This window comes from Pseudopodoces humilis, chromosome 4, assembly GCF_049639895.1.
Source record: "Pseudopodoces humilis isolate 2021_Gansu_Grassland_sample_001 chromosome 4, ASM4963989v1, whole genome shotgun sequence".
Lineage (NCBI taxonomy): Eukaryota > Metazoa > Chordata > Aves > Passeriformes > Paridae > Pseudopodoces > Pseudopodoces humilis.
This window is the reverse complement of record NC_142203.1, coordinates 13,315,063-13,335,591: the sequence shown is the minus strand read 5'-3', so window position 1 is coordinate 13,335,591 and position 20,529 is coordinate 13,315,063. Positions and strand designations below refer to the sequence as shown.

The following is a 20,529-nucleotide window of genomic DNA, read 5'->3' as shown; positions in this document are numbered from 1 at the left end:
CCAACCCACTGAGATACGTGTGTCTCAAGCGGGAGACTCGGGGCCAGCAGCGATGCCGGCAGCCCTTCCCCTTTCCCCGCCTGTAAACACCGTAACCACAGCAACCTCCTCGGAGGTTTTTCCTGCACAAGGCTGGGGATCACCCTATCCGTCCCTGCCGGTCCAGCCGCCACAACCGGGACCCTCCCATACAACGGAGGGGATTCCTCCCTTCAGCCGGGTGGCGGCAAAATTCCCACAATTGATAACAGGGAGGCAACCCACAATCACCAATTCCCCTCCCGCAAGTAGAACCCGTTTGAGAGCGAGAATGACGGATAATGAATGGGGAGAGAGTGAAGAGGGGCACCGGTTGTTCCCTCTTAGGGAAGTACCGACGGCCCCGGGAGTGATCGGTTTTGTGAATGTACCCCTTAACTCTGGAGATGTAAGGGCATTTAAAAAAGAGATGGGGCAGTTGTTGGATGACCCTCTTGGGGTGGCTGAGAGGTTAGATGAATTTTTAGGGAGTAGTATTTATACCTTTGACGATCTTATGGCAATCCTGAGATCATTGTTTAATCAGGAGGAAAGGGAGATGATTAAACAAGCCGGGATCAGAGACTGGGACAGACGCAATCCACAGGGGATGCCAGGTAACCAGAAATGGCCTAGCGTAAGCCCGAGCTGGAATGCACAGACGGAGGAAGGCAGACGGAACATGATGGATTTAAGGAGCATGATTGTACAAGGTATAAGAGAAGCGGTCCCTAGGGGCCAGAATATTAGCAAAGTTTTTAGAGAATGTCAAGGAAAAGAGGAACCACCCACTGAATGGATCGAGAGATTACGGCGAAGTTTACAGATTTACTCTGGGACTGACCCGAACTCTCCTGTGGGGGAGGTTCTGTTAAAAACACAATTCGTTGCTAAATCTTGGGAAGATATTAGGAGAAAATTAGAAAAGATCGAGGGGTGGCAAGATAAAAGCCTCCAGGAGCTCCTAAAGGAAGCTCAAAAAGTATACATGAGGAGAGAGGATGAGAAGCAGAAATTGCAAGCTAAAATTTTAGTAACTGCGGTAAAAGAGGTCCAGAAACAAGAACAGATGCAGGGTAAGTTTAAAACACTACCCGGGAAAGGTCGAGGTTCTCACCGGGCAGCCCCGGCCCCACGGAGAGAGCCCCCTGAATGCTACTACTGTAAACAAGTAGGACACGTTCAGCGGAATTGTAAACAAAAAATAAAAGATGAGAAAATTTTTCAGGAAGACTAGGGGTGTCAGGGGCTCTTTAATTTGGGGACCAGAACATCCAAGGAGCCCTTGATAAAATTAAAAGTGAGACCCCAACGACAGGAGGTAAGTTTTCTTGTGGATACTGGGGCAGAGAGAAGTACCCTGCAGAAATTGCCATACGGATGTGTGGCTAGCAGAGAAAAAGTTTTTGTAATCGGTGCAAAGGGAGACCCCTTTGAAGTACCTATAATAAAAGATGTGGAAATAAAATCTGAAAATAAAATTTGCGTAGGGAATTTACTATTAGTGGAAGAAGCAGATTACAATTTGTTGGGAAGGGACATGATTGTCGCTTTAAGAATTAATATCATGATTAAAAAAATTCTAAATTAGTGGTGAAAATATTTAAGTTGACTCCTAAAGATGAGAAGAAAATAAACCCTGAAGTATGGCATTCAAAGAGAGAGGTAGGAAAGCTAGATATCAAACCTATCAAAATAGAAATCGAGAACTCTGAAGACCCCATAAGGGTTAAACAATATCCCATCCCGATGGAAGGGAGAAGGGGGTTGAAACAAATAATTGATGACCTCCTAAAAGGGGGTACTTTAGAGCCTTGCATTTCTCAACACAACACCCCCATCCTGGCTGTAAGGAAGACGGATGGCAGCTTCCGATTGGTCCAGGACCTACGAGCGGTAAACGCTAGGACCCAGACTAGATTCCCGGTGGTGGCCAACCCCTATACTTTACTAAATAGACTCTCACCAGAAGATGTGTGGTATAGTGTGATTGATTTGAAAGATGCTTTTTAGACTTGCCCTCTGGACGAAAAGGAGTAGAGATTATTTTGCATTTCAGTGAGAGGACCCAGATACAAACCGTAAGCAACAGCTAAGGTGGACAGTCCTCCTCCAGGGGTTTGTGGAGTCTCCGAACCTTTTCGGACAAGCTTTAGAACAAATGTTAACCCAATTTGCTCTTGAAGACAGGACAAAGCTTTTGCAATATGTAGATGACTTGCTAATAGCTGGACCGACTGAAGAGAGCGTGAGGAAAAGCACGATTGCCTTGTTAAACTTTCTAGGAAGGAAAGGTTTGAAAGTATCAAAATCCAAGCTGCAATTCACAGAGCCTGAAATAAAATATCTCGGACATTGGATATCTCAAGGGAAAAAAAAATTGGACCCGGAGAGGGTAGCAGGCATCCTTGCATTGCCTGCACCAAAAACAAAAACGCAAATTAGACAAATTCTAGGGCTCTTGGGATACTGCAGGCAGTGGATTGAGGGTTTCAGTGAAAAGGTAAAGTTTTTATATGAAAGATTAAACACTGACAGGCTGAAGTGGACTGAACAGGATGAGTCTAATTTTCAGAAATTAAAAACTGTTCTTATGACTGCCCCGGTACTAACTCTACCAGATACGAATAAAGAATTCCAGTTGTTTGTGGATGTGAGTGGACAAACAGCACAGGGAGTCCTGACTCAGGAATGGGCAGACAAAAAGAAGCCTATAGGGTTTCTTTCAAAGAACTTAGATCCAGTCAGTCGGGGGTTGGCCTACGTGTTTACAAGCAATTGTAGCAGTGGCCCTGTTAGTGGGAGAAGCGAAGAGAAAATAACTTTTGGGGCTCCCCTGGTAGTTTACACTCCCCACGATGTGAGAAACATATTGCAACAAAAAGCAGAGAAGTGGCTGACTGATTCCAGGCTCCTGAAATATGAAGCCATCTTAATCAGCTCACCCGGTTTAGAATTGAAAACTACTTCTGCACAAAATCCTGCTCAGTTTTTATTCGGTGAACCTATAGAGAAGTTAGTGCATAACTGTTCTGAGATCGTGGAGCTGCAGACCAGAATAAGACCGGACTTAGAGGATCAGGAGTTAGAAGGGGGAGAGAAGTGGTTTGTAGATGGATCCTCGAAAATTATTGAGGGAAAAAGAAAATCGGGATATGCGATAATAAATGGTGCATCTGGGGAAGTTGTAGAATCTGGTCCTTTGAAAGCAAGTTGGTCTGCACAAGCTTGCGAGCTCTGTGCTCTCCTAAGAGCCCTCCGGAGGTTGAAAGGAAAGAGAGGGACCATATACACAGATTCACGGTATGCTTTCGGTGTGGTACACACTTTCGGAAAAATTTAGGAAGAGAGGGGTCTGATAAATACCAAAGGAAAAGACCTAATTCATGGGGAAATAATCCGACAGATTCTAGAGGCAGTCCGGGAGCCGAGAGAAATATCAGTTGTCCATGTAAAAGGACACCAGACAGGGTTGCAGTTTCAAACCCGAGGTAACAACCTAGCCGATAAAGAGGCAAAACGAGCAGCTCTGCTTACCGTAAGTATTCCCGAGGTGACTCCGGAGGAATCACCTGAGATCCCCATGCTCCCTTCAGAGAAAGAGATTGAAGAATTCAAAAAAATAGGGGGAGTCATGAAACAAGGAAAATGGTGGTTACCTGATGGGAGGGAACTGATCCCTAGGGGAGTGGCAAGGAGAGTATTACAAAGACTACACAAACAGACCCATTGGGGAACTCGGGCGTTGGCTGATCAGTTCCTGAAATTTTTCGGATGCAAGGGGATTTTTGAAATTGCCAAACAAGAGGTACAGGGGTGTGTGGTTTGCCAAAAAGTGAATAAATCCAACTCCAAACAAACTGTTTGGGGAGGGCGGCCTCTCTCATACAGACCATTTGAGAGGATCCAGGTGGACTTCACCGAATTACCAAAAATCGGTAGATATAAATTCTTATTAGTAATAGTGGACAAACTAACGCACTGGGTAGAAGCCTTTCCCAGGGCAAGGGCTACGGCCCAAACAGTATCAAAAATTTTATTGGAAGAAATCATCCCTAGGTATGGGATAGTGGACTGTATTGATTCGGATCAAGGAACTCATTTCACTTCAAAAATTATAAAACAAATTTCAGAAGCTCTGGGTATTAGGTGGCAATACCACACTCCCTGGCATCCTCAGAGTTCCGGGCAAGTGGAAAGAATGAACCAGACACTTAAATCCCAATTGTCTAAACTCATGATAGAGACAAAAATGTCATGAATTAAGTGTCTCCCCCTTGCTTTACTAAATATTAGAACAATGCCCCATTCTGAAACGGGTCTGTCCCCTTTTGAAATGTTGTACGGGATGCCATACAAACATGGAATGCCAGTAGGACACCCTCAAGTGGAGGATGTGCAAATACAACCATATCTCATTGCTATCAACAAAAATTTACAGGAACTGCGAAAGCGAGGACTGATCCCCCAAAGCGCCACTCTGGGATTCGCAATACACCAGATACAGCCTGGGGATAAAGTCCTCGTCAAAGCGTGGAAGGTGCTTCCCCTCACCCCCCATTGGGAAGGACCTTTCCTGGTTCTCCTGACCACAGACACAGCTGTCCGGACCGCAGAAAGAGGTTGGACGCACTCATCTCGAGTAAAAAAAGTAAAGGAATACGACACCTCCAAGTGGAAAGTCACCACCCCTCCGGGAGAACTAAAAATTAGACTTCAGCGTCACCACAAATGACCAGTGACGACCAGATAAGTTGTATCAACCCTGAGTGTGATTGTTTTCCGTTTATACATTTTAAGTGCGCCTATTGTAACCAGATTTGGGTAACCCACTGTTGGGGAGGGTACAAACCTAAGGGATTGTGTACAAAGTGTCTAGAAAAGGAACAGGATTTGACTAGCCGTCTCTTAATACTTGCCACCAGGGCGGGGTTGTTGGAACTCGACTCTCCTGAGTGGTTCCTACTTTTTCAAAAAGAGATAAGAGGGAAGCTAGACTCCAAGGCAGAAGCTTTGGAAATCGAGTGCCAAAAGACAGTAAAAGTACCGTGCAGGACAGACACGATTAAGTCGTCTCGGTGGGCTGCCTTCAAAAGAAGGTACGCCATAAGGACTACAAGGGCCCCTGAAGAATATCCTTGCTGCCGGGAAGATGGTAATCCCCGCCGTATATTTTTATACGGGCGAAGGGCAAGGCAGAGGGATACACCGGTGGGGAATCCTGATAGTCCTGAATCTAGCCATGTGCTTGACCAAGGGAATGAGCCCCGAGGTGCCTCTGGGGGATCATCCCCTAGGGAAGTGTGAGCGGTGCCAGACTGCCACAGATGCCGGACGAATAATTGACTGTCCTCCAGAACAACAAAGGGGTTTTTGTTTATCCAACGGCACTCAGTATAATCTCTGTGAACTACAGGGGGAGGTCTGGTGTTATCACTCAAAGGCAAGTCTTAAGGACGGGCAGTCTAAAACTCCTATGAAAAGAAAGACTGAAGCTTCCCATTTCAGGTATAAGAGAGAAGTGGGAATGCTCCCTCCAATTCCAATCTGCAGCCAATGTAACAAAACTGTCTGGATAGGAGGAAAAAGACAATCCACCTTTTTGGCATATTATAAGGTTAACCCTTTATGTTACAATAAAGCAAACTTAAAAATGTGTACCATGGGAGAGAAAGTATATAGGGAAGGTAGAAATTTAAAACATGAAGAGAAAGCTTTTTTTAATAATGAACCGATAATTCTTGATTTGTTAAAAAGTGGTGATGACCGAGTATGTTTGCAATTCGACCAAGTGTTCTGCTTCTACAAAGATGAGGAAGGGATAGACCCTGAAAACAAAATAAACATAACCTGTCACAAGAATATTGTGAGAATTCGTTAACGGACTGGGAAGAAAATAAATGTGAGTGAAAATTATAGTCCTTCCCCCATAGAATTGAATAAAATAACACGAATTTTTAATGTGATGGATTATTAGGCGGGGGACTGTGATAAATGTAACCTTGGATAAAAATTCGTGAAAAAATAAATAAGTATATAACTAGATTTATAACAATGTAAAAAGTATATAAAATATAGTGTGGCCGAAGAATTTCCCCAAACCCAGCCGTAACTACCCATTCAGGCGGTAACGACCCTAGGCGACGTTCATCAGCCTGAAAGAAAAAGCAGGACACGAATGATTAAGCTAAACAAAGAAAGGAGCCAGGCCGAGATGACTATCGACCCCACACCGCACCTGGGCACCCCTCCCTGCAAACCCCGACTGAAGATGCAAACAGGACATGGACCATCAGGCTGACAGGGACATGCTCGGCGCCCATCAACGGAAAAGAATGAACAGGACATGAACCATCAGGCTGACAGGGAAAGGCTCCGACGAGATACTCATCACCGGACCTGAACACCCCGCCTTGCAGGCCACCGTTGGGGAAGCAATCAGGCAGACAAAGGGAAAAAGTCCAGCCGAGATATCCATCAGCTCCAACCCGGATCCAACCATCCCATCCAGATGGCCTGAACCAAAATGAAATCAAGGAACACTCAGAACTTCTTTACATATGAGGAGACTCTGTCCGGACGTCTATTTGACTCTATTCTCCAACGCCAGGAAATCAATTCATCCAACAATCAAGGACCCTTAGTGAATGGTGCCTGCCTGGAATTTGGCCTCAAGGCACAAAATCCCTATAAAAACCCCAGACAGTCTACCCTCCTTCGTAGATTTGGGAACACCTATACCTTTGGGTATAGACCCCTGTCCACCCAGCGCTGCGCTGTTTGTTTTATTGTGGTTTTTCCTCATTGTTTATTTTTTTTATAAAAATTGTTTTATAATAAATTGTTTTTTTATTTAACCCAAATTTGCCTTTGCATTTATAACAGTTTTAACATGTAACATCTGTACAGGGGTGCATCTGCGTTGTAACACTGATTCTTTTGATTGTGAGAGGAATGATGGGTTTGTCTTTACAAACAAGCTGTGGGTCCGCTGATAAGATGCAGCTATCAGTGAGAGACAACAGAAACAATGGGATGTGTTATAAATGCAAAGGCAAATTTGGGTTAAATAAAAGAACAATTTATTATAAAACAATTTTTATAAAAAAATAAACAATGAGGAAAAACCACAATAAAATAAACAGCGCAGCGCTGGGTGGACAGGGGTCTATACCCAAAGGTATAGGTGTTCCCAAATCCACGAAGGAGGGTAGACTGTCTGGGGTTTTTATAGGGATTTTGTGTCCTGAGGCCAAATTCCAGGCAGGCACCATTCACCAAGGGTCCTTGATTGTTGGATGAATTGATTTCCTGGCGTTGGAGAATAGAGTCAAATAGACGTCCGGGCAGAGTCTCCTCATATGTAAAGAAGTTCTGGGTGTTCCTTGATTTCATTTTGGTTCAGGCCATCTGGATGGGATGGTTGGATCCGGGTTGGAGCTGATGGATATCTCGGCTGGACTTTTTTTCCCTTTGTCTGCCTGATTGCTTCCCCAACAGTGGCCTGCAAGGCGGGGTGTTCAGGTCCGGTGATGAGTATCTCGTCTGAGCCCTTCCCTGTCAGCCTGATGGTCCATGTCCTGTCCATTCTTTTCCGTTGATGGGCGCCGGCTAGGATTGTTATCTCTCGAGTGGGAATTCGCGACTAGATCTGGGAAGGACTTGTGGGCCACACTGTACTTTATATTTTATATTATTATCGCTACAAATATATTTATTTAGATCTCTACGAATTTTTATAAGTTCATTTATCACAGGATGGATTCCACTAAAAGATGAAAGAGGCACTGAAAGAACACTATGAATTCCATAGAAGTTAAGAATTAAGAAGGGATTATGCATTGGGGGTGGGGGGAAGGTACCGCAGGTATCAGGCGTTCTGGAAAGTATGTACCTCTCAGGTACCTCAGCCTATGGGGAAAGAGAGAAGGGACAAGCGGCCGGGAATTAGGATAAAAAGGAGGCTGCGCCCTCCAAAAATTTGGGAGACCCCAGGGGAATGCCCCATGGCCTCTCCCTTTATTTGAATAAAGAAAAAAGGACTCCTCTGTCTCCTTTTTGGACATAAACCTCTGGCGTTTGTGGATTAATTTTCCTGACAGCTGTTTCTAAAAATAACTTGAATAACAGTTACAATTTAGTTAGCAAAAATCAATTCCATTTATTACAGTAACAATCTTTGTCAATTAGTGGAATTCCTATGTAATTTATAATTTCCCACATGCATTTTTCACCTCCTCTTACCTGGCCTTATCTACCCTCAGGCCCGCAGTTTGTATGTAAAGATACCTCCTCCTCATTCCTTTCAGAAGTTGCTTACCCTGAGGCCTTTTTCCTCCCTTCGCCTATGCAAACCAGAGGGATTTCGCTTTAGCTAGACAAAGGGGAAGAGTTTCCTACAGTATTACTCAGTTTGGACCCCCTTCTGAAAGTTCCTCCACTTGCCACGGTGGTTTTGGGTTGTGCCGCAAAGCAAAGGCAGGAGGATGGATGCAGCCAGAGAAACAAAGGCTTTGCCCCGCGCCCTGCCGGGCAGTGTCCGGCCAGCCCCCGGAGCTGCCGCGCTGTGCCCGCAGCCTCGGCTCTGCCGCACTCGTCCCCACCGAGTCCGGCCCGTGCCGGGACCGAACGCAGCGCCCCCCCTCAGGCCGCGCACCGCCAGCGCGGCCGAGGCCGTTGTGCCGCGGTCATTGCGGCGACAGTCAGAGACAGATCGGTGCCATGGCGGAGCTGCCACTGCCCGCCGTACTCAATGCCAGCACCTTCCCTGCCAAGTTGTGGCGCCTGGTGAACAGCCCCCGCGTCCGCTCTGTGTGCTGGGACAGCCAGGCCCAGGGGTTGCTCATCGACTGCTTCCTCTTCGAGCGGGAGCTGCTCAGCCCGGGCGGCGCCCACGGAGGGGGCGGCGAAGGGGCGGGGGCAGCCCCGGACTCCTTCAAAGCCACACACTTTGGCAGTTTCGTGTGCCAGCTCAACCTTTCAAGCTTCCAAAAGGTGCCAGCATGGCTTGGCTCAGCTGTGCCGGGCGATGCCGGGGCTTGGCTCCACTTTATGAATCCCAACTTCCGCCGCGACCATCCCGAGCTCCTGCTCTGTATCAAACGCCTAACGAGGGCCAACAGGCAGCAGCTGGCGGTGGGGCTGGAGGTGCGTAGCCGCCAGCCCAGCCGCCTCCAGCGGCTCCCCACGGACCGGTCGCTGCCCGCCTTTCCTGCTGGGCAGCCGCCCAGAGCTGGTGAGGCGGGGTGGGAGCTGCGGGCGCAGGGGGTGGCGTGGGCTTTTGGCCATGGGCGCTGCCAGGCTGGGCAGGAGTGGGACTTACCCGTGCTGGGGGTTGCCCAGCGCAGCTGCCCCAGCCGGCACAGGGGCTGTCCTTGGGCAAGGCTGCTGTGCCGGCAGGGCCCGGGAGCTGTGCTGGGCTGCCGGGGGCTGCGGGACAGTCCCGCCGCGCCTGCGTTCGCCACACGCTGGCCCGCTCGGCCGGCAGCCGGCCCAGCCCTGCACCATGGCTGGCGCTGCTCATTTGGGTGGCCCTGGGACTCTGGGGGAGGTCTCCGTGAGTGCGTGTGAGCCGAGGGCTTGGTTGTGCTCAGGCCCAGCGGGAGGGAGCCTCCTGTCCCATTTGGAGCAGAGGGGAGAAGAGCTGGCAGTTGGGTTTCTGGCAAGGGTTGATCAGCTAGGGGAGAGCTCAGTAGACAGGGAGCTGGCTGTTGCAAAGTGATGCGCGAAAGATAGTCTGGGAATAAAATCCCATAGACCCGTGTGTGTAGAGCAGGTGTTTGTTTATTTCAGTGCTGGAGGTGAGGAGGATTTCTCCTCCTAATCCATCCACCTTTGTCAATTGCTGTGGTATATTTAGTAATTATTGCTTGGTGTTACTATGTCATTATAACATATGGAACTAATATGCATAGTATATTATGCACTCTGGAACTAATTTACATAGTATAATCTCATGGCTACAGACAGTTCTTTTTCACTGTGCTTGTGCCTCCCCAATTTGGGGGTTGTTGGGGGTCTTTGACGAAGGCTTCCAAAGTCGTCTCTGCATCTGAACTTTTCAACTTTGTCTTCAGAGCATGCACAGTTACGGTGTTCCTTGGTCTGTCTGGTCCTAACCAGTCTAATTTCTTTATCTTGTGGCTAATTGGCTTGACGTTTGCTAATTTTTCATTAGTACTATACTTACCTATCTCTGAAACTGACCACCTGGTGAGTTTTTCATTTTTTTTTCCCCATCTCTCCAGCACTGAGTGTTATGAAGTATGTTTGTTCATTAACTAGGATGTGGTTATTGTAATAGAGTATGTTTGTTTATAAGATGTGGTTATTGTAATAGAATGTATGTGCTTGTTAAGTAAGATGTGGTTAGAATTGTTTGTAAAGATTAACATGTTTTGTGTAAGTGGTACTTTCCAGAAACCAAGAGAAATAGAAGTGAAGCAAGACAGTTAAATGCCCCAGCAACAGCCTCAAAGCATGCGCAGAGTACTCCGGAAGTATCACAATGATAGGCTTGTGAGTGACTTAAAAGGACCGACTGGAACTCCAGTAGGCGCGGCAGTTGGCAGGACGGAGATCCCCCTGTCACCCAGCGCTGCATTGCCTCCTTGTTTTGCTTGCTGTAATTAATAAAATTTGTTGATTGGCTTCTTCAACTCTTGTTAATTAATAAAATCTATAACAATTGGTGCCGTGACTCGGATGGGAATATTGGTGAGATTCTGAAGCTTGGGGAGGCGCCCCGCCGCAGTCGGCGGCCCCGGCTTCGGTCGCTTGCCCTACTCCCACCGACGAACCCGAATTAAAAACAGGGAGGCAAGGAAAGACCGGTCGACCCCTTAAATTTTTGTGCACAAAAGTCCGGACGAAGATGCGGGACGCGGACGCGTAAGTGACTGCCTGTTTGGCAGGGGTATCCGTTTGGTCGGGGTCGGGATCCCGGAGCGTGGCGATTGTGGATTGTGTGTTTGAGAGGGGAACTGGTAGCCGGATTCCCCAAGCGAGTGTGGACCCTCAGTAGTGCATTTCCCATTGTCCGCGAGGACATGGGTCACGAACCAGGGGAAGCGAGTGAAACGAGTGAGGCGCACACACGATCGAGAGAAGGCACTCCAGAAGATGGGACAAGGGAGAAGCAAGCCCCCTTTACCCATGAAGCGTTCTCCAGTACCCAGGGACTCCCCACTGGGATTTATGCTGGAGATGTGGAAGTATTATCCCAGGACTGGGAATAAAGATAAAGCCAAAATGATCTATTATTGTGTGGAGGTTTGGGGAGGAAAGCAGATTGATAAGGCAGTATGGTGGCCAAAGTTTGGTTCTACTGAGGATTGGGTGCAGCAAAAGTTAAATATTTGGGTGAATACTAAAACTCCGTTCAATCAAGAGGAGAGCGAATATGCAGCAGTTTGGGTTACACGCCCAGGGGGACCGGGAGTCTCAATTTTTAAATTATCAGAAATAGACCCAGAAAGTAAGAAACAAAAGTCCCGACAGGAGGAGGATCTTCCCGTAGGACCCCCACCGTATATCCCACCGCAACCGATGGCTCCCCCACCGCCACAGCCAGAGCCGGAGTTAGATAATCAGGGAGATCGAAGGCTACAAGAAAGACCAAATAGTCAGGAAGGAAGCCAAGATCAGGGACCCAGAACTAGGAGCCGTGCGCGGCAACAAAATTTGTTTCCGTTAAGAGAGGTGCCCATGGGAGGTCCTAATCCACAGATGGGATTTATTTCAGTACCTCTAAGTTCGGGGGATGTTAGGGAATTTAAGAAGGAGATGGGAAAGACTTTAGAAGATCCTCTGGGAGTTGCTGAACGAGTAGATCAATTTTTAGGCTCTAATATTTACACTTGGGATGAACTGCAGTCCATCTTAAATATATTATTTACCACTGAAGAGAAGAACATGATTAGGACTGCAGGGATGCGTATTTGGGACGCTCAACATGCACAAGGACCCCAGGCGGACATAAAATGGCCCCTGCAGAGGCCTCAATGGGACCACCAGAACGGAGATCATAGGACGCACATGCAGGATTTGCGCACTATAATTATTCAAGGAATTAGGGAAGCAGTTCCCAGGGGTCAAAATATCAATAAGGCCTTCAATGAGAGGCAAAAGAAGGAAGAATCTCCCAATGAGTGGCTGGAAAGATTGCGTAAAAACTTACAAATGTATTCTGGTTTGGATCCAGACACTCAGTTAGGCCAAGCCTTATTAAAGACCCAGTTTGTTGCTAAGGCCTGGGACGACATACGGAAGAAATTAGAGAAAATTGAAAATTGGCAAGACAGAGGATTAGACGAACTTCTTAGAGAAGCGCAGAAAGTTTATGTCAGGAGAGAGGATGAAAGCCATAAGAGACAAGTTAGGATGATGGTTGCGGCAGTCAGGGAAAGTAGGGAATTGGATAGACAGGAAAGACAGCCATTTTGGGGGAAGCCCCCAAGCCGAGAGGGAAATGGAGGAGTGAAAGAAAGAAAAGAGGAAAGGAATTGTTTTTATTGTGGGAAGAAGGGACACCTAAAAAGAAACTGCAGGATTAAGGTGCAGGATGAAAAAACGTTTAAGGAAGATTAGGGGTGTCAGGGGCTCTATTTATATTTGTTGGGGACTCAGAAACATCGTGAGCCCTTGATAAAACTAAAAGTGGGTCCCCACCGAGAAGAAATAGAATTTTTGGTAGACTCGGGGGCTGAGAGATCTACCGTACAAAAATTGCCCTCTGGATGTAAACTCTCCAGAGAGACAGCCCTGGTTGTAGGAGCTAAGGGAGAACCCTTTAAAGTTGGAATTGTTAAGGATGTAGCGGTAGAAACGGAATTTAAGATAGGGTTAGGGAATCTTTTAGTAGTACCTGAAGCTGAGTTTAATTTATTAGGTCGGGATTTAATAATTGAACTAGGAATAAACTTGGAAGTAGAGAATAAAGAAATAAAAATAAAGCTTTGTCCCCTCAGAGTAGAAGATGAAAAGATGATTAACCCTGAGGTTTGGTATACCCCGGAGACTGTAGGGCGACTAGAGATACCCCCTTTTACGGTAAAAATCAAAAATCCAGAACTTCCGATTAGAATCAGACAATACCCTATTTCACTAGAAGGTAGGAAAGGATTAAAACCAGAAATAGAGAGACTCATAAATCAGGGACTGTTAGAACCCTGCATGTCCCCATTTAACACTCCCATCTTGCCGGTAAAGAAGCCTAATGGGACATATCGACTAGTACACGATTTGCAGGAAATAAATAAAAGAACCATTTCTCGATTTCCCGTAGTGGCCAACCCTTATACATTGTTAAGTAAATTAGGCCCTGAAAATCTATGGTATAGTGTGATTGATTTAAAAGATGCATTTTGGGCCTGTCCCTTAGATGAATCATGCCGGGATTACTTCGCGTTTGAATGGGAGGATCCTGACACCGGGAGAAAACAACAATTGAGGTGGACGGTTTTACCTCAGGGCTTTACCGAATCCCCCAACTTATTTGGACAAGCGCTAGAACACATTTTACAAGAATATAAGCCTACTTCAGGCATTACTCTCATCCAATATGTGGATGATTTGTTGATTGCGGGTAAGGAAGAGGAACAGGTTAGGAGAGAAAGTATTGGACTTCTTAATTTCTTGGGACTAAAAGGTCTCAAAGTGTCAAAAATCAAACTACAGTTTGTAGAAGAAGAAGTAAGGTATTTGGGACATTACATCAGTAAAGGAGAGAAGAAAATAGACCCCGAACAGATAAAAGGAATTCTGTTATTACCACCTCCCAAAAATAAAAGACAAATTAGACAGATCCTAGGTTTAGTAGGATATTGTAGACAATGGATCGAAAACTACAGCAGTAAGGTTAAATTTTTATACCATAAACTGACTATTGGGGGTTTAATTACTTGGACTCAGCAAGATGAGGAGAACCTTCAGGCATTACGAGAGGATCTGATAAATGCCCCAGTTTTAAGCCTGCCTGATCTGAACCGGCCTTTTTATCTATTTGTAAATGTGAACGATGGGACAGCATATGGGGTCCTGACCCAAGAATGGGCTGGGAAAAAGAAGCCGGTAGGCTACTTGTCAAAATTATTAGATCCTGTAAGTAGAGGGTGGCCTACCTGCTTGCAAGTGATTGTAGGATGTGCCTTATTAGTAGAAGAGGTCAGAAAAATCACCTTTAACAGTAACATAAAAGTGTTGTCCCCTCATAACATTCGAGGTGTGTTGCAGCAGAAAGCTGAGAAATGGATATCAGACTCCCGTCTACTTAAATATGAGGGAATCTTATTGGAAGCTCCGAATTTAACTTTAGAAACAACGAGCCTCCAAAACCCTGCCCAATTTTTATATGGAGGGTCTGAAGAGTCAGAATTAGCACATAATTGTCTCCAGACCATTGAGGAACAGACAAAGATTAGACCTGACCTGGAGGAAGAAGAATTAGACGATGGGGAAAGAATCTTCGTGGATGGTTCCTCCAGAGTGATTGAAGGGAAAAGAAAATCGGGATACGCGGTTATAGACGGGAAGACATTTAAGATTTTAGAATCAGGACCACTGAACAGCTCTTGGTCAGCACAAGCTTGTGAACTATATGCCGTCCTACAAGCTCTAAAGAGATTAAAGGGAAAAGTTGGGACAATTTACACGGACTCCAAATATAGTTATGGGGTGATACACACTTTTGGGAAAATATGGGAAGAAAGGGGATTAATCAACTCACAAGGGAAAGATTTGATTCACCAAGAGCTAATAAAAGCAGTTTTAGTTGCCTTGCGAGGACCTGTAAGGCTAGCTGTAGTACACCTAAAAGGACACCAAAAGGGGATAGTCTACAAAACAAGGGGAAATAATGCGGCAGATCAGGAAGCTAAGCGGGCGGCATTACGAGAATTAGTGTTAAAGGAAAGGAAAGTGGAGCCATTGATGCCCGAATTGGAAATTTTCGTACTCACCCCAAAAGAAGAACAGAAACTCGCTCAAATGGGGTGCACTAAAAATAAAGAAGGGAACTGGCATTTACCTGATGGAAGAGAAGTGTTATCAAAATCAATAGCTTTCCAAATTTTAGATAATCTACATAAGTGGACGCATTGGGGTAGCCAAGCCCTAATAGATCATTTTGCGGCTAAATATATGTGTATAGGGCTACATGACCTGGCAAAATATATTACTCAGGGATGCCCTACGTGTCTAAAAGTTAATAGAGCTGTACGAAGACAAATGCCAATGGGGGGAAGACCCTTAGCAGTAAGACCATTTTCTAAAGTTCAAATTGATTTTACAGAACTCCCCAAGGTAGGGAGGTATAAATACATTTTAGTTATTGTAGACCATCTTACACATTTCATAGAAGCCTTTCCAACCACCAGGGCCACCGCACAGACAGTGACAAAAGTTCCATTAGAACATATAATCCCTAGATATGGAATAACCGAAGTTATTGATTCGGATCAAGGACCACATTTTACATCCAAAATCATAAGAAATCTGGCAGAAGCCCTGGGAATAAGATGGGAAGAACACACTCTGTGGCATCCACAAAGTTCAGGCCTAGTAGAACGAATGAATGGGGAACTTAAGAAGCAATTAACAAAATTGATGCTTGAGACCAAGCTCTCATGGATTAAGTGTATTCCTTTGGCATTGTTAAATATTAGAGCCCAACCCAGAGCCGACATAGGAGTATCTCCCTTTGAAATGTTATACGGAATGCCATATGATGCAGGAATCCCCATGAATCACCCGGGAATCTCAGATAAAATTACTTACACATACATCCATAAACTGATGCAATATCGACAAGAACTTTGGAAAAAGGGGCAACTAACCCAGAGACCTCCTCTTGATATTACATTACACCAGGTCAAGCCAGGGGATTGGGTGCTCATAAAAACATGGAAAGAAACCACTCTACAACCTCGCTGGGAAGGACCTTACCTGGTGCTCTTGACTACTAACACAGCTATTCGAACTGCTGAAAGAGGGTGGACTCATGCCAGCCGTATTAAAGGACCAGTGAGCAATAAAGAATGGACAGTCACTAGCCCTGCAGGAGACTTGAAAGTTAAATTGTCTAAGAAACCTATGCAGCAAGAGAGGACATTAGAGTTTGATGGAAAAGAGTGATCTAAATAGAACTTTTGAGATTAAATATTTAGTTGATGTATTTGAGTCTGATGAACAAAAGACCATTTATAACAAAAACGTGAGCATTTTATGTACAGACATTGGTTGTAAGGGAAATTGTTATCCATTTGTTTGTTTTATTTGTTTAGTTTGCAAGGAGAAGTGGTGGACCCATTGCAGGAACGGATATCCCCCTCGAGGGGTGTGCCGGCTGTGTTGGACACTCCAACGAGAGCTAACTGATTGGGTACTAGATCAAAGGGTGAAAGTAGGAGATTTAAAAAAGGAGTCAGCCGAGTGGTGGAATATATTTGCAAAAGGGGTAAATCCGGACCTATACTGTTATCACCCGAACGAGCCCCGACCTTTTGTGGCCCGGCTAGTGGCCGGACTGTGTCGCCGAAGAGTGGCACTAGCGAGCTGCAAGGTCCCTGAAGTAAAAAATCATAATTGGCACTCTTATAGACTGAGGCTCAACCAAACAGGGAGAAAGTTTCCTCCTGAAGAGTACTCTTGCTGCCGAGAAGATGGCTCACCCCGTGGCTCAAAGCAACCGAGTCGACGGGCGAGGCAGAGGAGTAGTGAGCAGTGGAGGAAATTCTCCTGTTGTCAATGGGATCACGATGTTATGGTCCAAGAGATGCCCCAAGAGTGGGAATAATTTTTTTGGGAGATGGGATCTCCGTTATTGGAATGGGAAAGCCACGGGTCTTTTGTTAATCTGGATACTGTCCTGGAATTTATTGGGAGTTTACGGGAATGATGAAGTTACGCATGAACCCTTTAAGTGGTCCCTAATTAGGGAAGAAGAGCAGAAAGTAGTTCAGTCGGTAATCACTTCAGGGGTGCCCACCTTCAAATGCCGGTTTCTTGAGTTAATCTCGATAGATCAGCCGAGACGACCAGTTTATATATGCCCAGCCTCGAATCCTGGGAAAGGATATTGCAATTACCCCGGAGAATTCTATTGTGGATATTGGGGTTGTGAGACCATGGCATTAGGATTTACGCCCGGAGGGGGCCCAGATCCATATATTTCTGTAGGGTGGGGAATTCAACCCTGCACAGTCACTAATTTTGGTAGTATAAATGGAGACTGGGGAGACTGGGGAGAAGCAGGCACTTGTGATGGGTTAGAAATTACAGTGAAATCTCAAACTTTAACAGATCTCGGTTGGTTTATTGGGAAGACATGGGGAATCAGACTGTGGGAACCTGGAAAAGATCGAGGGGGACACTTTCTTATAAAGAAAGAGAGAATTCCTCACGATTTACCAGAAGCAATAGGACCCAATAAAGCTTTAAGGAAAACCGAAAGGAAAGCCAAGAAAGAAAGGCCTGCATCTAGTGATAATACCCACTATAACATATCTAAAGAAAATGATATCATGATGCTGCCCACAGAACATTCACCCCCTGGAGTATATGACACTTTCTGGAAGATTATGCAGGCAAGCTTCAATGTTTTAAATCAGACCCATCCTGAATTAACTAAAGAATGCTGGTTATGTTACGACATTCGTCCTCCATTTTATGAAGCAATAGGGTCAGTAGCTAATGTGAGAAGAAGGAACGGAACTAACCCTAGAGAATGTTCATGGAATCGGGAAAAAGGAACCCCAGGGATTACAATAACGCAAGTTACCGGACAGGGGTTATGTATAGGAACTATACCTCTGGAACAAAAGTACTTGTGTAATAAAACTATAAAAGTACAAAAGAAGGAGGTCGCCAACTGGTTAGTGCCAGCTAATAATAATAAGTGGATATGCTCCAAGCTAGGGTTAACACCGTGCTTATCCACCACAGTATTCAATGAAAAATATGAATATTGTATACAGGTAATCATTGTCCCTCGAATTATATATCATCCCAAAGAGTATGTAATAGACCATCAAGAAACAGAAAAACATCATTTAGTAAAGAGAGAACCATTTACAGCACTTACGACTGCAGTATTGCTAACGGTAGGAGGAGTTGGAGCAGGAACAGGTATAACCTCTCTAGTATCCCAAGGAGCTGGGCTAAAAACATTGAGACAATCAGTGGATGAAGATTTGCTAAAAATAGAGAAAGCTATTGATGCCCTTACTAAATCAGTACGGTCTTTATCCGAAGTAGTCCTACAAAATAGGAGAGGATTAGACCTTCTGTTAATACAACAGGGAGGATTATGTGTAGCCTTGAAGGAACAATGTTGTACATATGTGGATTCGACAGGAGTAGCAGTAGACACTATGGCTGAGCTTAGGAAGCAACTCGAACAAAGGGAACGAGAAAGAGAATCTCACCAAAGTTGGTATCGCAACTGGTTCAATCATTCTCCCTGGCTTACCACCCTCTTGTCAACAATAGCTGGACCAGTTATTTTACTTGTTCTAAAAACTTGTTTACTTGTTGTAAAAGTATTAACTTTTGGTCCCTGCATCTTCAATAAAATAATAGCAATTGTTAAGAAGAGACTAGAAGCAGCTCATCTGATGCTAATACGAGCAAAGTATGAACCCATCAACCCAGGCCCAGATGAAGAAGAGTTAGAATGGAGTAGGCAAGAACTAAAAAGGTTTAATGAACAAAGCAAAGAATTATCCTAGATAAAAAGGGGGGACTGTTATGAAGTATGTTTGTTCATTAACTAGGATGTGGTTATTGTAATAGAGTATGTTTGTTTATAAGATGTGGTTATTGTAATAGAATGTATGTGCTTGTTAAGTAAGATGTGGTTAGAATTGTTTGTAAAGATTAACATGTTTTGTGTAAGTGGTACTTTCCAGAAACCAAGAGAAATAGAAGTGAAGCAAGACAGTTAAATGCCCCAGCAACAGCCTCAAAGCATGCGCAGAGTACTCCGGAAGTATCACAATGATAGGCTTGTGAGCGACTTAAAAGGACCGACTGGAACTCCAGTAGGCGCGGCAGTTGGCAGGACGGAGATCCCCCTGTCACCCAGCACTGCATTGCCTCCTTGTTTTGCTTGCTGGAATTAATAAAATTTGTTGATTGGCTTCTTCGACTCTTGTTAATTAATAAAATCTATAACACTGAGCAACTAGTTAACCATATACTAGCCACTACAATGCACAGAAAGACTTTTATATCAGGTTAAATAGATACATGAAGTTATGATTCAGGTTATATTGATATCTGGTGATACAGATATATCAGGTTATATTGATATCTTGTAACTCAACCTATATAAGCAGCTTGTAACTTTGACTTAAGTTCTATAGGCATCAAACCCCCCAAGACATGTGATATTTTTCTTTCTCACCCTGTTTTGGGAGGAGGCGAGCTTTTGTCTTCCCTGATAAAAGCACAGTTGCTGCCAAGGGAAACACACCTGAGGACCAGTAGTGACCCAGCCTTCCCTTTGCTTCCTTTCTTCTTCCCTCACTGCTGCACAGCTCCTTTGTGCCAGAAGCGCAGTGCTGCCTCACCTGAGGATTCAGAGCTGCCTCCAGGCCCTTCCAGGACAAGTCCAGATCCTCAAGAGCGTGAAGCTTCCCCAGCAAGTGCCAAGAAAGTGTTTGCCACATCTGGACTTGAGGTTTCATCAGGCGAGCCAGGCACACACAAATTTCAATTCCAGCCAGAGCTCATGATTCCACCATTTCCTGCGCACCATCAAAGCACTTCTGCGGCCTCTCCAGAGAGCAGCAGCTGCATTTCTCCAGAGCAGCAGTTGCCAGCCAACATCCCATCAGGTACGGAATGTGTCTCTCCCCCGGCTTTTCAGAAAGATCACAAAAAGTGACTGAAGTATTTTGCCACGGTGCTCTGTCATGTGTACATTTGATTGTGAGAATCAGGTAGCAAGTGTCAAGGGTACTAGGAAGCAGGATCATGAATATTAAAACAATCTCTGTCTGCTTTTCTGGTCCTTGCTGCAGATTTGGAGGGTGTTCTGGGCATTTTCCAGACAGCCTCTGTGTAGAGGTCAAAGGGCGAGGCAAAGAACATTTATCCATAACCGGTAGGTGTTAGGTGAACTCCCATTTTTCTTTAAATGAAGCCAAACTAGGACTCTGATAGGATATTGCAGAGTTTACAGATTGCCTTTTGTTGAGATGAAATACAAGGGATGGGACCACCATGCTTTGAGATGACTTATTGCTTAAGTAGCCCAATAAGATATGAGTCCCGAGGCATGAGATTTACAGGCAACAAGTCAACCATAGCTCGAGGAAGTTACGAGTTTCTTCTCCGCATGGCAATATATAACTTTTTAGTCCAGTAGACAGTTGACACAAAGTTTGTTTTCACTTATTAACCTATCACCTTTACTTGATTTTTCCGTACTGCATCTGTCTTTTAACCAATAAGCTAACAGGGCACGTATTCACACACACTTCTGTTACAGTTTCTAGATCTCTAACTTAC

The 20,529-nt window shown here is 45.1% G+C and overlaps 1 protein-coding gene across 1 annotated transcript; it reads left to right on the top strand.

Moving 5' to 3' along the window:
* Window positions 1–8,739: 8,739 nt before the first annotated feature.
* On the top strand, window positions 8,740–19,903 carry LOC148184446 (heat shock factor protein 5-like). Its single transcript, XM_088054612.1, has 2 exons — window positions 8,740–9,253; window positions 19,554–19,903. The coding sequence occupies exons 1-2, from the start codon at window positions 8,740–8,742 to the stop codon at window positions 19,901–19,903; spliced, it is 864 nt and encodes a 287-aa protein (XP_087910738.1).
* The last annotated feature ends 626 nt before the right edge of the window (window positions 19,904–20,529 follow it).

What these genes read in the sequence shown, in the direction of transcription:
- LOC148184446 (XM_088054612.1), top strand. Translation starts at nt 8,740, where the DNA reads ATGGCGGAGCTGCCACTGCCCGCCGTACTCAATGCCAGCACCTTCCCT. An exon ending in TGGGCAGCCGCCCAGAGCTG is followed by an intron (nt 9,254 to 19,553) that starts GTGAGGCGGGGT and finishes ACTGCTGCACAG; the next exon opens with CTCCTTTGTGCCAGAAGCGC.